Genomic DNA, 15,886 nt, shown 5'->3' on the forward strand with positions numbered 1-15,886 from the left:
ATGGCACAGCGCCATCAGGACTACATTTAGGTCCCAAGGCGGGTGCAGACTACGAACCGGAGGGTAGATGCATGTCAAGCCCGCAAAATGTCTCTTCACCACCGGGTTAGTTAAGGAATAAGAACACTAGTCTGTAGAGAGGTAAGCGGAAATCACTGAGAGCTAGGTCCTGCAAGACAGAACATGAACCCCTGACTCTGCTAGGGAGGATACGAAGGACAGCACCGTGTCAATCGTTGCCACCCTTGGGTCCAATTCTTTCTCCAAACACCAATGACAGAACCCGAGCCATTTACTTCTGTATTGGGATCTGTTCGAGGGTTTCCTGGCTGCCTGAATAATGCGCATGTTATCCGCAGACAAACCCAAATGCTCTAGAGACGTGAACTCAGGCATCATGCCGCCAAGTTGAGCGATTGTGGGGAGGGGTGCCACATCTGCTGTTCCCCTTGGTGAAGAAGATCGGGAGTTACTGGTAACCTGATCGGCGGACACACCGACAGGTGTTGAAGTTCTGAAAACCAAAACTTGGCCGGCCACCATGGAGCTATCAGTAGAAGAGAACAGTTGACAGCTCTTCAACTTCCAAATTGCTCGATGAACTAGGGGAAGAGGCGGGAAGGCGTAAGCTCTCATGTTGTGCCATGGAATCTGGAGTGCGTCCCCCAGAGATGAGGCTCCCAGCCCCCCTCTGGACGTGTACTGAGGAAGCTTCTTGTTTACCGCCGTGGCGAAGTGGTCCACCTCCGGTGTGCCCCAACGCGAGAAAATCCATGAGAGGATCTCCGCCTTCAACTCCCACTCGTAGCTGACCACTGTCCGCCGGCTGAGGGCATCCGCGGTGACATTCAGCTGGCCCAGGATATGCACTGCAAGTAGCCAGACCCCATGAAGCACGGCCCACTCCCAAATCTGGATGGACAGGTCCACGAGAGGGGGAGACTTTGTTCCACCTTGCTTGTTTAGGTAATGCATTGATACCACATTGTCCGTTCTTATGCGGACCACCTTGTTGACAATGAGAGGCGTGAACATCTAAGAAACTCATCATGTCCATCACCCGGTCATGGAAAGCTCTGATAGAGCGGGGAAGGTCCTCGTTGTCCTGCTCGCCTTGAGGGTAATCTGACAGGTCAGGATCCTGCTGAGCTGTGTCAGGCACTGCCTTGTCCACTGGGGACAATGTCACCGACACGGCCTTGCCCGGCCCCTCAGAACTGTTGGTATCTTTAGCCTCTGTACGAGGGACCTCGGACCTAGGCCCGGTAGAAGCCTTATCGGCACGGGCCTCGAACATCCGTTCAGTAACCTCAAGCCCAGCCAAGGCCTCGGGCGCACCCCAGTTTTGTTTTGAGGGAAGCTGAAAGAGCGGCCTCAGAGCAAGCTCCGGTACCCCACGAGTCAGTAGAACTGGGTCTACTAACAGCCCCCACAGGAGGGGCCTGGGAGCGTACTCCGGTGAACACAGGCCCCTTACGGAGCCCCTCGGAGAAAACTCCGGCAGAATTATTCGGCCCGACCGGCACCTCAGGGCGAACCCCGGTAACAGAGCGATCAACGCCCCTCCCGGCTCGAGAGGAACCCGGAAAGGTATCCCCCCGGCCGGGGTGCTCTGAAAAGTAAAGAACTTACCGGGCGTTTTTTCTTCTCGTCTATGAACGCCTGAAAACGCAAAGGAGGAGTCCATCCGAACACCACCTCCCACCGCTCCAACCGACGTTGAAGTGCCCGGACCGAAAGGGAGTCACAGTAAAAACAGGAGTCCCAACAGTGTTCCGGACCCAAACACTCTAAACAAAGAAGTTGGGGATCCGCCCTCGCGAAGCGACGGTGACACGATGAACAGTATGGAAAATCTAGTTTATAAGAATGACAGACTAGTAAACGAACGCTAGCGAGAGCCAGAGAGGGAAAAAGGGAAGTAAGTCTTCCGAGGATGCAAGTGCGTCCGGCCCCGACCGTGCGGAGAAAAGGACTGATGGGTGATGCGCAGGGCGGAGCCAAGGTGGGCGGGTTTACGGTCGCGTGCCAGGCCCCGCGCAGGAAAGAGGGACAAGTTTTTGAAAAATAATTGTATGCTTTTTACTAAGTGCTCCGGTCCCGTCCCACAGGACGGAGTGATGTCCCATAAGTAAGGAGGAAAGGGGACGGGATGTAGGAGTAACCAGAAATGTCCCAGCATACCCACAAAACCACCCGTCTCCTATCTACAGATGTTTAACACAAAGTGTGCTTCCCTCCAAATAGGTACATTGATAATGATTTTGTATTGATAGATCGTCTGCTGGGGAGATTTTTCTCAAAAGACTGCATTTAAGAGGACCTGATGCAGCGTGCTGGAGCAAGGAGTCCGACAAAGGGGTGACATTTCCACTGTGATCTTTATTTAAATATTTAAAAAAATACCTCTTTCCCCATCCCTAAAGGGTTTTCCCTACCTGACTAAACAGAATACTGTGGTGCTCGTCGTCAGGGTTGTTTTCCAAATCGAAGTGTCAGTGCTCTGTCCAAACTAACCTATTCTAGCCTTGCCACTAACAAGACACAAACAGTAACAGTAACAGTGGAATGACTCCCTTCTCCTGGTTCAATGGGATCAGCCCTAGGGGCATATTTCTGTCAATGCTTGATAACAGTTCAGTTTCTGTACTTGTAAAGAACATCAGGAGAATTACTCACTTCTCTTGATACAACAGTTCAGCAACTACGACCTTCGCCCGGTTAATTTGCTTAGTTTTTTGGCTGCTGTTTTGGTAACCGCTTGCCTTAGTTTCCGATTCAACAATGAGAAGAACCAGAAGAATGACTCCTTTCTTCTGGTTGTTGGTTCAGCCAGTGGCAATTAACTTCCTGCAATAGTGCAACCTTTTCAATTCTTCTCAGGCTTCCCTCAGGGCTTGCTTAAAGGTGATACACTATCGGTTTTTTGAGGAGCCAGGAATGAGACACCGACAACGGACTCATGTTTTGGTTAGAAACTTATTTAAATAATGGGGTTGGAAAGCCTCACTATCCGTAATATAGGAGGAGTTTCCCTGCCTCAACCAAAACCAATGTGTCTGCCCTTTGTCAAGCTGCCCAAAGCAAAAATATGTAATCTGTCTGAAATCTTATCATGGCCCTCACACTCAAACTGAATCTAAGAATATTGTACCCGATTCTCAAAGTGCACAAGTCCAACACAAAACTAAAAATCCAACCAAAAAGATCCAAGTGGACAATGTTCACAGTTCCAGGGAATGGCTCTGTTACCCAGATTCCTTTTCTCCAAAACGAAAAGGAGAAACAAAGAATCACCAAGTTCCTTGTCCCCTCCTCTTGGTGGGTTCACTGTTCTTGAGGAAATGCTCCCTTGCCTAGGTTTCGCTTCACATTCAAGACAGTTCAAAATCCTAAGGGCATAGGTCTTCCTTGGAATTCTCTTCTCACTGTATTACTATTTGGGTGCGGGTCCCAGATTCACAGGTCACCTGGTGTACTTCCCAACCAGGCTCTTTTCAACATTTACAACCATTCACAATCTTAAGGGCATGGATCTTCCCCGAGATGCTTTTCTTACTGTAGTTTATCACACCCACTTAACTGGGCCTGGTATAATCTCCTGCCAGGTCTGGAATGCAGTCTCACTTTCCTGCACACTCATTGCTCTGCCTGGAAAACTCTCCTGCCAGGACTTGGATGCAGTTTCTTTCAACGTGGGTTTGGAACTCTAACAATCTTTCAGCTTGCTTGCCAAATACTTGGTATATATTTTTCTACCAGGTTTCAACCCGTAAGGTCTCTGGTTTCCCCTTCCTGATCTCCCCAAGCTCGTACTGAAAGTCTAAGACCCCAGTCCCACTGTCTGGGGCTTTCAAGATCTTGCCCGATGGTGCTTCGACATCCCAACGCTTTCCCTGGGCTCATGGGTTCTCTTGTGCTTTCTCTGCGTTAACGACTCCAAGCCTGATGTTTCTACAGCTTCTGCACCTATGTCCTTGGCGGCACCTCCAGTATGCATTCAGGCTTCGATCACCTTTGTAATGTGTTTGCAGCAGTTGGAAGGCACGACTTGCTTCGTTCTGGTTTCTGCAGCGCCTCAATTATCGAGTCGCTCACCAGGCTGCCCTTTCTCTCCATGTAAGCTGCTTGGATTTACGAGTTACCACCAGTACCTTGCTCTGCCCTGAGCTGGAGAACTCCATGCTTCTCTTCCCAGCATGGTGTTAATCCATGTCAGGCCAATCTAATCTACCCAGCGACTAGACTGCTGATAATTATTCTTATTAGGAGTAATCATCCTTGCCTCCTCCTCGTCTGACTTGTTGCTAAACTGTTACTTATGTGATATTGGGTAAGCTGGTGTTGGATCTCATTTGGAGTAATCACCACTCCCCAACTCTTCCTCGTCTCAATTGTTCATAAACTATTCTTTAGGTGATATTAACAAAGTTACTCACCTGATGATTACCTTAACTCCTAGTCCATAGTCCCCTTTCCTCCATACTTGTGGGACATTCCATCCTTTGGGACGAGACCTTTGCACTTTTGTCAACAAGCAAACATTTTGTGTCCTGGGTACCGCACGTGGCCGTAACCCCCTGCCCCCCCCTCCTGAGCTCCACCCCGCGCATTGCCCTTCATTCCTTTTCTATTGCCAGTTCTGAGACGATTTAAGCAATAATAGAGGATACTTATTAGAGACGGCGGGCGTACAGAGGAAAGGAGACTAGCAGTAAGGTAGTCACTAGGGTGAGTAACTTTGTTATACTCCTACATCCCGTCCCCTTTCCTCCATACTTGTGGGAGATTCCCAAGCACACACCATAGGTATTACGGGTAGATGGAAAAACCTCATTACAGGAATAATTTCTTAAGAACAGCCTAGCCAAATTGGGCATCAGCCTTGGAGCTCAGGTACAGCCGATGGGGAGGCCCATGAAGCCAACTTGGCAATGGACTCCCAAGGGACATACTTTGGAAGGCAACAGCAGTCGCTTTGCCATACACTAGATGTGCCTGGACACTCTTCGGTGGCTGAAGGCCTTGAATGCTTTAGACTACTGAAAAACATGAGGCAATCCAGAAGGGAATAGTTGCTTTGGAAGCTGGTTTCCCCTTCAGGTCTCCGAATGTGACATGAAAGGAGACAGATTGGTTCAAGTGAAAATCGGCACCCAGCTTAGGCAGGGGAAAAAGGACGAGAGCAAAACACAACCTCATCCCCGTGGAAAGTGTGGAACGGATGCTTCAAGGAAAAAGCTTGAAGCTCACCTAGTCGCCTTGCCGATGTTATTGCGATCAGAAGGCAACTTTCCAAGAAACGTGCTTAAGATCGATATTGGCTATGGGTTCAAATGGCTTATAGCATAACGCCCGGGTGGGACGAGATGGAGACCCTCAAAATGCATTCGATGACTGGATTAGTCAATGAAAGGGAACAGCTGTCCATGGACAGATAGGCCTCAATAGTGGATAAGTAAGTTCTGCATAATAGAACATGGATGCCAGAAAAAGACCAGAGACACAAGCTAGAACGGTGTCTACAGAAGCTTGCATGGGATTGAGCTGCTTAGCTAAACACCAATGGCAAAACCGGAGTCATTTGCTGCTGTACTAAGCTCTCGTAGAGGGCTTCCTGGCCGCTAGGATAATGTGCACATTGTCCTCGAACAGATGGAACTGTGTTAACTATCAGAACTCAGAGCCCACCCCCCACTCCCAAAGCTGGACGATTGTGGGGAGGGGTGCCTCATCTGGCGAATGCTCTGGAGGAGCAAGTCGGGAATCTGCAGCAATCTGATCGGGAGATACAGACAGATGCTGTAGCTCTGAAAACCAGAATCTGACTGGCCACCAAGGAGCCTTGAACAGGAGAGTGCAGTTCGGTGTGCTCCTGAGCTTACAGAGCGTCCAATGGAGAAGAGGCAATGAAGGGAAAGCGTAAGCTTACATGTCACACGGAATCTCGAGGGCGTCTCCCAGGGAGGACGCTCTAAACCAGTCCCTGGACGCATAGAGGCAGTTTGAAAAAGTTGCAAAGAGGTCCACCTCTGGAGTGACCCATTGGTGGAAAATGTTGGAGGACATTGCTGTTCATCTCCCACTCGTAACAAATGCCGACTCCTGGAGCCAAATAATGTGCTGGATGGCCCAGAATTTGTATGTCAAGATCTCCAAGGAGAGGAGACTTGGTGCCGCCCTGCATCGCCACCAAATTGTCAGTGCGAACACAAACTACACTGTTGCTCTAAGGGAGGTATTCAAAATGGCAGCAGTGGTCCGGGGAGGTTGGGCCACCATTTTGACAACACCTGGGGTGAACTGCGTCAGAGGAGCAAGTGAGCCAATAGTCTCCCCGGGGGAGTCCGGGGCCTTGCGTGCCATCTTAGCCTTGAAACAAGGTACCTCAGGAGAGTCAGTACTGGCAGATCTACGGTGTTTACTCGACATGTTAGACTGCCACAGAATTAGCCTCTAGTAAAGGATCCTCGGCAGAGCTGGTACTGGAAGGCCTGTGGTGCAGGACTGCCTTCTTTTGCCCCCCCTGAACAGAAATGTTATCACCACAGCCGTGCGCGTGGGAAGGCTGAGGGATAAATCTTTCTTCCAAGACCCTCGATGTGGGCCTTCAATTCTGTTGGTGTCCGATTTAGCCCCAAGAAGGGGAACCTCAGGTTTAACCCTGGTCCATATAGCCACCTCGAGATGGGCCTCGAGCCAAGACTTGGTACAGTTGGCTCCAGATGCAGAAGCCTCATGGCTAACCCTGGTATCCAGAGCCACAGCAGAACTGGGCTCAACCTTAGCCCCAAACTGGGAACCTCAGAAGATCTGGTTTTGACAGACCCGCTATGGGGCCCTCTGAGGAGTCTCTAGTGTGTCTCGCTGAGCTGAGACCAAAAGGAGTACTCTAATCTGAAAGTGTTTTGCTCCCATGGAGAACCGCAGCTATTACCCCATGGGGGGTCCAAATCCGAATGTGCATGTATGCATCCTGGAGGTAGACCACACTGAGCCAGTCACCCTTCCGAAGAGAGGACTTTATTTGGCAGGGTGTGATCATCTTGAATTTCTCATGGGGAAGAGATCGATTGAACTGGGAAAGATCGAGGATAGTGCACAGGCCAGCCTAGTTGGGTTTGGGCACTGTGAAACAGACAGGAGTAAATCCTCACCACCCCAACCCCCCTCCCATCCCCCTCTGCTCCATGAAAGGAACAGGTTCCACCGCTCTGAGGTCTAGAAGTTCCTGTACCTTGGCTCCCCGATCTGTTGGAAAGGAGGTTTAAAGGGTGAGGAAGAGTGAAAGGGCAAGCGAAAGGCTTCCTGAGCAATGGACAAAACCCAGTCTTCGGTGATGGTCTGCCAAGCCTCAAGATGAGACGAGATTCATCCTCCCACCGGAGTCTCGTGCAACTGACAAAAAATAATCATTTGGATAATTTGTCGGCAGGGAGATTACCTGTCCCTGTAGCGGAGACACATGGCAGAGAGAAAAACTGACCACCTTTCCGCTGTTGCTTTTGGCGGGCCACCAACCGGAGTTTCAGACCATCGCGCACAGCGACCCTGAAACCCTGTGAATCCAGAGGACGACCGCAAAAGAGGTTTTGTTGTCCACATAGCGTGGAAAGGCTGCTCAACCCCAAAAGAAAAGCACCCAGCACCAGACGTGAATGTTGGTGTAAGGGAGGTATACAAAATGGCAGCCGTAAAACAAGAATGTTGGGCCGCCATTTTGTCAACAGCTGAGGAGAATTACGTCATTGGAGAAAGTGAGGCAACTGTCTCCTCAGGGGACTTAAGCAATACTTTAGCCTCAAAACAAGGAGTCTCGGCCGAGCCGGTGCTGGCAGGTCTAGGATGTTTACTGGACATCTTAGGAACCGTCCCAGAATTAGCCTCTAGTGGAGCAACCTCAGCAGAGCCGGTACTGGAATGCCTCAACAGATAACACCACGACCCCGAGCGTGGAATGTACCCTTCCGACAGGACCCTCTGAGGATCCTCAACTCGGTCGGTACTGGATTTAGGCTCAAGAAGAGTAACCTCTGGTTTTAACCCAAGACGAATAGCTCCCTCAAGGGGGCCTCGAGCTGTGGCTTGGTTTGAAAAGCTCCAGAAATGGAGACCTCAGGGCAAACCCCGGTTATCCAGAGCCACAGACGAACTGGGCAGAACCTTTGCACCGAACTGGTGAACCTCAGAACGACGTACGATTTTGGCAGGTCCTCTGGAGGAACCCTCAGAGAACACTCTGGTGCGTGTATTAGGCCCTTGGGGCAACTCAGGGGAATCCTTGGTAAGAGCTACACCAGCCCCTCCTGGTCATGGAATGCTCTCACTGAACATGGCTGCGAATTGCTGTCCTGATCCGCTTGAAGCTCATCCAACGAGGTGGTAACAGAAGACTGGTCCCCCACGCCTACCCCTTCAGGTTTTAAAGTATTGTCCCAGTCCACCAGTGTCTTCTCTATAAGAGAACGGGGCAGAGGAGGAAGAGATGGAGGAGGTCCAGAAGGAAGCAGTGGAGGGAGTGGCACCACCGGAACCTGAACAGCCGGTGCCAGGGATGAACAGGAGGCTCAGGATACATTTCCCTTAACAGACGCTTAAAATACGTCCTCGTAGGGACAGAATGCATGAGCATCTGAAATTGCCCAAAAACTCCTCAGCCGAGGGCTTAGGTGTTGGAAGAGGCCGCCCGTAATGGGACTACCCCCAAAAACGCAGAGAGGATGGTTGCCAGGAGGGTCCACCACCGGCCGGGTCCACATAGATCAGTGGAGCGGAAGAACGGAGCAAGACCGTATCAGGTAGCGCAGCCCGTGCACTCCATTCGATAGAAGGGCAAACAGGTTTTTGTTGTCCACGTGGTGTGGAAAAGGCTGTTGAGCCCAAAAGGAATACTCCCAGCACCAGACTTTGTGAACATAGGTGTAAGGGAGGTATTCAAAATGGCCACCGTGGACCATGGAGGTTAGGCCGGCATTTTGTCCGCACCTGAAGACAACTGCGCCACATGTGGAGATGAGGCAATTGTCTCCTCAGGAGTGTCAGGGGACTTAACACTTTAGCCTTACAAGGATCCTCGGCAGAGACGGTATTGGGTGGTCTTGGATGTTTACTGGACCTATTAGAACCAGCCACAAACTTGGCCTCCGATGGAGGAACGTCAGCAGAGCCGGTATTAGAAGAATAATGGTCTGACTGCCCTCTTTGCCCCCTCCACAGAACCGGTACCACCACAACCCTGAGCGTGGGACGGTTGAGGAATATACCTCACCGACGAGACCTTCAAAGAGGGTCTCTCGGTGCAGACCTTAGCAACAACATGAGGAACCCCAGGTTTTAAACCCGGTATGTAAAGCTCCCTGAAGAGGGGCCCCGAGCCGTGACTCAGTACAGAAGAGGAGACCTCAGGGTGAACCCTAGTATCCAGAGCCACAGATGAGCTGGGCTTAATCATAGCACCCAAATGGTGACCCTCTGAACGATGACCGGTACTGGCAGGTCCGCCACAGGAACCCTCAGAACAATCCGGTAAGCCTATTAGGCCCCTGGGGCACCTCAGGGGAACCCCTGGTGACAGCTACACTAGCCCCTCCCGAACCTAGAAGACCCTGGGAAGGAGTCCCATTGCCGGGGGGCCCTGAAAAGTAAAGAACTTACTGGGCATTTCTTATGAAAAGCTGGAAATGAGGTGGAACACCACGCTGAAACACTTCCTCCCACAGAAGAAGACAGTGCCCGGACGAAGAGGGAGTCGCAGTAGAATCACGAATCTCAGCGATGCTCCGGGCCTAGACACTCCACAAAGAGTGGGGATTAGCCCTCGTGAAACGACGTTCGCATGAATAGGACACAAATCCCAGACGCTGTGGCATAGACTGAGGACTAGATGACCGAGGAACCGGAGCAGGAAGGAAGGACAAAGGGAATAAAAATTCCCAGTGATGCTAATGCGTCCAGCCCCGACCGTGCGGGGAAAAGGACTGAAGGGCGATACAGAGCCCAGGAGGGCGGGGTTACGGCCATGTGCGGTACCCCACATAAAAATAAAGAGAAATTACATTTTTCGATGCTTTGACAAATGTGCTCTGGTCCCATCACGAAGGACGGAATGTCACACGTATGAGGAAAGGGGACGTGACGAGTATGGGGAATACTTGAAGTAAGCTTGCCAAGTGGCTGAGGGAGAGTTACAATATGTCATCAAGACATGAGGAAGGGAAGGAACATATCTAAAAGGAAATGGGGCATGCAACTTCCTCCAACGAGATGTCTTCCACTTGAGGGTCACCTCCCCCATGTGGTTCACCTCCCCCATGTGGTTCTCCCACATATAGCCGCCCCCAGAATAAGGAACAGGGAGCGGCTGCCATCTCCTGGCCACATGAGCAGAGGCTACCTCAGGAAAAGAAGTGATGACATCAGATTCATCATAGTTTCCAATATTTAGTTAGTCTTTACCTTTCTTTAACTTCTCTCTGTAAGAACAAGAAGAACTGTTCTCAATGTCCTTGGGTCCTTTTAACAAAGAGAAAGGAGACTTTTCTTGCGGTTCTCTCGGATCTTAATGTCCCCTTTGAGAATAGTGTGTTACGGGAGACAACTCTAGATACATTCTCTTTTACTATGACTTAACTGTGACTAAGAAGATCACTCGTGATTTACTCTTCACATTTGATACTTATCCCAACTCTGGAGACAGATTACTCCAGAGGCTCTCTCTACATTCAAGGTTCTTGACTTTACTGCTGAGACAAGGTATATCACTCCCGGGGCATTTGGTACTTCTGTGACTTGGCCTTCCCTATCTGGATGGTATTGAGTCTTAAAGGAAGAAGCAGGGTTCAAAGTTGATGGGAGCCGAGAGCTATTTAGCTCCAGCTACTAGCACAGTAGAGCCTGGTTAGTTTGAAACCAACAGCTATCAGGAGGTAATTTCGGCTCCTAGGGCCAACTGGTGACTTTCAAACATGTAAATTCGAGATTCACTGAGCATTTGAAAATGTTAATAAAGAATTAAACCACATCTAATACACATTTAAACACAATAGCTCACACAAAATGGACAGAAAGTTAAAGGAGCATCTCTGGTGGCTCCTGGTTCCCCTGCGGTAGCTCCTGCCTACAGGGTGATGCTTCACACAGCTGATTTTAACTCCTGCTCGATAAATCTCAATTTCGAACCCTGAAGAAGGGAAGGAGTTTGAAAACAAAGTGGTGCTTTCAGATTGTTTCTCAGACTTTATGGGTTTCATAGTCGCAAAGGCAAGAGGGTTAGGGAGTTCCATCACCCAATAGGAATCCTTATCCCATGAGGGGAGTCTCTCCCTGTGTGGTCCCGTTTTCTGCCACCTGTAGGGGGTATGTTGCGTAGCGGGCTCACCTTCGTAGCCTCACAGCAAAGTGCTCCCCCCTGGGGAGAAATGAGGTCACCCCATGAATCGTCACACTGATTAATCTATAGTTGGACTATCATCTTCAATCATCGGCCAGAGATGTAAATATAGCTTACATGTGAAAAATAAATTGAACTTATGTAAAATAAAAAGTTTCCATCAAAATGTTAATGTAACGAATGGACTCACAAGCAGAGACACCACAGTGCTTGACGAGATGGCCAAGTCCTCAATGATCTCAGTCCGCCGGTTGGCACCAATGCGCAAGGAACGGCTGTGAACCTCTTCTGGCAGGACAGTGAGTATTTCCAGAAGGAAGGGAAGAGATGTTTCATCATTACTGTACCTGGAGGAAAAAAAAAGAAAAATGGCATGAAATGTTACATCACAAACTACCAGGATACCACACACATTGTGGCCGACTGATTCAGATGAGCACATTTCCAATACAGCAGATCACATAAGCCCAAACGATCATCACAGCAAAAACATGACAATGCCCCTAAGCCACCAGCAGGAAAATTCCACCTCAGTCAGAGGGCATCCAACTTTTCTTTTTAAACTACTCCTACCCAGTCTGTTAACACTGACCCCCATCCACACCACCCATGACTAACAATCTCTGCTCTACAATTTACCACCTTACACTGCTTCCCCCAAAGACTCACCACAGTCCTAGAAGATTCCTGAACCAATCGAGCTAGAACTACACGCTCTGCTTTAATCCTATTGCACTCCCCCACATCAGTGGGTAACCGTCAAAGCTTGAACTTTACCTCTCAGACCTTGCTGACAACTTACCCAAGGTGGTCTTCAACAAACCAAGGTAAGCAAATCTGTACAGAGGAACGTCCGATATGCCCCCATAAACACTACAGGTTTTGCATCTGCCTTTCCGGAAATCCCAATAGCAAACCCTGCTTTTCTTGCGCAGCAAGGCCAAACACAAATTGGCAGATGGGCGAAACATATGACCACTTACTGTAAAAAAATAGAATGTAGCAACCAACCAGCCCCTGAAAAAAGACTCAGTACAAAGTGAATTTCAGCATCAAGACTTCATTCTAAACCAAAAGAATGAAGGAGCATTCCGACAACATTGTAGTGGGACCATTATGTTCTATTACAAGTGTACTGATTTCTGTTGCGGGAATACGCAAATGCAATATACTGGAAAAGTCACTGTTCATCTTCTTGTACTTGCCCTCATATTGCGCACTGACCACCTACATTTTTTTTTCCAGTGCATCAGCAGACTTCCAGTTCCTTAATCTTTTCATAAGACCTACAATATAATATACCCAGGGGATAACATGAAGTGTGTTGGTAAAGTGCAGAACATGAATGGTTTATTAGGGATAATGCATCTTCATCCTTAGGCACAACCTTATCCCCTCTACAGCTCTAACTCCAAGACATACAGCAAGATAAAAATGAAATCAGGGCAATCCAATAGGAGGGAGCAGTTTCTTACCTGTAAATCCATTTCTCCAGCGTTGGCATCTTTCATGGATTCACATGCTGTGAATACTCCCAGTCAGGCTGGGTATCCCCCCCAGTTACTTGGACTTAGTAATTTTCCTATGGAAAAACTTGACAGTGTCCCATCGACATCGTTGTGGGTGCTTTTAGCCCCCACCAATAGCGCATCGAGTGTATAGCTCCATCCCAGCAGCTTCCCCTCTGATTTTAGCCACTCTAGCTGGAGGATATCCCCCTGTAAAGGATGTTTGCCTGTAGGGGTTAGGCTGTATGGCGCATGTGAATCCATGAAAGATACCAACGCTGGAGAAGACATTCATAACTTACTGTAAAAGCATTTCTGATGATTGTATCTGCTTAGAACCACATGCTGTCCATATAGTCCGAAATCCAGTGGTAACCACAGAATATTGCATCTGGTCTTTCGAGAACCTAGTAGTAGGACGTCCATGTTCCTTCCATCCGAGCGGGGAGGAAAGGTGGGCGCATGTGAATCTAAGCAGATATATTCATCACAAAATCATTTACGTTAAGTAATGCATGTCTTCTGATGCTTGTTAATCTGCTTAGAATGACATGCTGTGCATAGACTAGCGAGCAGTACGCAGAGTTGGAGGCGGGTTGTAAAGGTGTGTACAGAACTCCAGGTTGCCGCTTTGCAAATGGACTCTAGAGGAACATTTGCAATGAATTCTATGGCAGCCCCAATGCCCAGAGTAGAGTGCTCTAGACTTGAAGGGCAGTTCTCTTTTAGCAAGAGTGTAACAGAGTGATGCATTTGACAATCGACCTTGAGATTGCCGATTTAGAGACAGGATCCCCCTTCTCTACCAGCCGCCACTGAAACGAAAAATTGGTTAGTCTTTCTCAGAGGTTTAGTTCTGTCCAGATAAAACGTGACTGCCCTATGCACATCTGTGTGTTGGCTTCTCTCGGCCATGTTAATAGGGTTCAGGAGGAAAGTAGGCAGTTCTATTGATTGGTTCACATGGAACTTGGAGATAAATTTAGGTGCAAAACGATGGTGAGTGCGCAGAACCACCTTATCTCTGAACTGTAAAAAAAAAGGGTCTAGAACTGAAATGGCCCGTAGTTCACTAACCCTTCTTACAGAAGTGATAGCCACCAGGAAGGCTGTCTTATAGGTAAGATCTTTGAGACTATGACTTATGCATAGGCTCAAATGAGACCCCATAAGTCTGGTTACCACATTCGGGGCCCATCCAGGAGCTGGATTTGAAATGGGGGGGGGTGAATCCTCTTGGCCCCTTCCATGAAAGCCTTAATAACTGGCCTCTTCCACCATGACACACTGTTGTGAGGTAGTGTAGTCCGAGAGATCTGCTAAGTGAACCTTAAGGGAATTCAAAACCAGGCCTGAGTCAAGCAAGTGAGTCGGGTACATTACAATGTGAGTAGGAGAGCAGTCAATGGATTTATGTAGTTGGTATTGCACCAGATAAAGCGTTTCCATTTACTGGAATAGGAATATCAGATGTTAGGTTTTCTCACTTCCTAAGTATGGCCATACATCTCTGAGGGAGTTTTAGGTGTCCGAACTCTATGACCTCAAGAGCCAGGTCGCTAAATTCAATGTATGCGGGCCTGGGTGAAGTGTTTTCCCTTTGTCCTGAGATAACATGTTGTACGGGCAAGGTAGTTTCACTGGGGGAGATCGAGACATCTCCATCAGATGAGCGAACCAGGATTGGTGGGCCCACATGGGGGCCATCAACATCATGACTGGTTCCTGGTGCATCTTGTGCACTATCTTGTTGAGTAGGGGAGTCAGGGAGGCGTGGGGGGGGTCAAAGAGGAAATACATTTTCCTCACCATGTGATCCAGAGCCCGTTCCCCATTGAGCACTTTTGTGGGTCCCTGGAGGCGTAGTCTTGGCATTGAGCGTTCCCCAGAGTTGCGAACATGTCTATCTCTGGGAAGCCCCATAGTGTGAAAACCTTTGAGAAGATGTCTTCGTGTAATCGCCATTCATGCTCCATGGGTAGTGGGAAATCTCTGCAGAGTAAGATTGAGTTCCCCTGGAACATGTTGTGATAACAGGAACATTTTTTGAGAGCCCACTTCCAAATGTTTTGGGACAGTTTGGACAGCCCTGGAGAGTGGGTGCCCCCCCCCCCTGTTCAGATAGTACATGGCTGTGGTGCTGTCTGAGGATCAGGACTGTCTTCCCCTGCAGTTGTGTCTGAAATGCTTTCAGTGCTTTGAATACTGTTAACAGTTCCAACAGATTTATCTGGTTGGCTGCTATGTCTACCAACCAAACTGTGCACTGTCTGTTGAAGCAGGTGAACTCCCCACCCTGTGAGAGGCGAGTCTGTAGTGAGAGTGGCTTCCACTGCGGGGGTGGTGAAGGATTTCCCCTTCAAGAGGTTCTCCCACAACCACCAATATAGAGAGAACGAGGACTAGCGAGACAACCACTAGATCGTCCCATTATCTGCTGGCCTGACACCACTGGCTGTTGAGCCACACCTGCATTGGAGGCAAGCGCGCGTGAGGTACCAAATAAATGCATGACGCCATCATTCCTAACAGTCGCATAGCCTTGCGTACTGTCACCTCTCGACTGGCTACATATTGAGGGATCTGAAACCGCATGTTTTGGACCCTCTCGGAGGGGAAGACCAGGCCGTCCTTTGTTTGAATTAGAGCCCATAGGAACTGCTTGACATGACTGGGGTTTAAGCTGGACTTCTTCTCGTTGATGGAGAATCCCATGCTGAATAAGAGGTCTATCATCTTTTGGGTATTTGACAGGCATGTTTCCGAAGAATCCCCTGTTTTGAGCCAATCGTCGAGGTAAGGAAAAATCGGGATGGATAACCTGTGCAGGTGTGCTACTGCCACTGCCAGTACCTTTGTAAACACCCTTGGTGCGGAGGCTATGCCGAAGGGTAGTACCTTGAACTGATGGTGCTTGTCTCGTTTATGAATCTAAGGTATTTTCTGTGTGTCTGCAACATTGAATTATGAAAGTAAGCATCTTTCATGT

General features: G+C 49.0%; 1 protein-coding gene across 3 annotated transcripts in view; it reads right to left on the minus strand.

Annotated features, from left to right (window-relative positions):
• TNPO3 (transportin 3) overlaps positions 1-15,886 on the minus strand; it is a 1,153,743-nt gene that overhangs the window by 964,479 nt on the left and 173,378 nt on the right. For all 3 annotated transcript variants that reach the window (XM_069629554.1, XM_069629553.1, XM_069629552.1), the window contains exon 4: positions 11,580-11,736. In XM_069629554.1, coding sequence (XP_069485655.1) covers positions 11,580-11,736 — 157 coding nt within the window. The remainder of the gene's footprint in view (positions 1-11,579; positions 11,737-15,886) is intronic.

Source organism: Ambystoma mexicanum, chromosome 12 (genome assembly GCF_040938575.1).
Source record: "Ambystoma mexicanum isolate Mex_15411 chromosome 12, UKY_AmexF1_1, whole genome shotgun sequence".
Lineage (NCBI taxonomy): Eukaryota > Metazoa > Chordata > Amphibia > Caudata > Ambystomatidae > Ambystoma > Ambystoma mexicanum.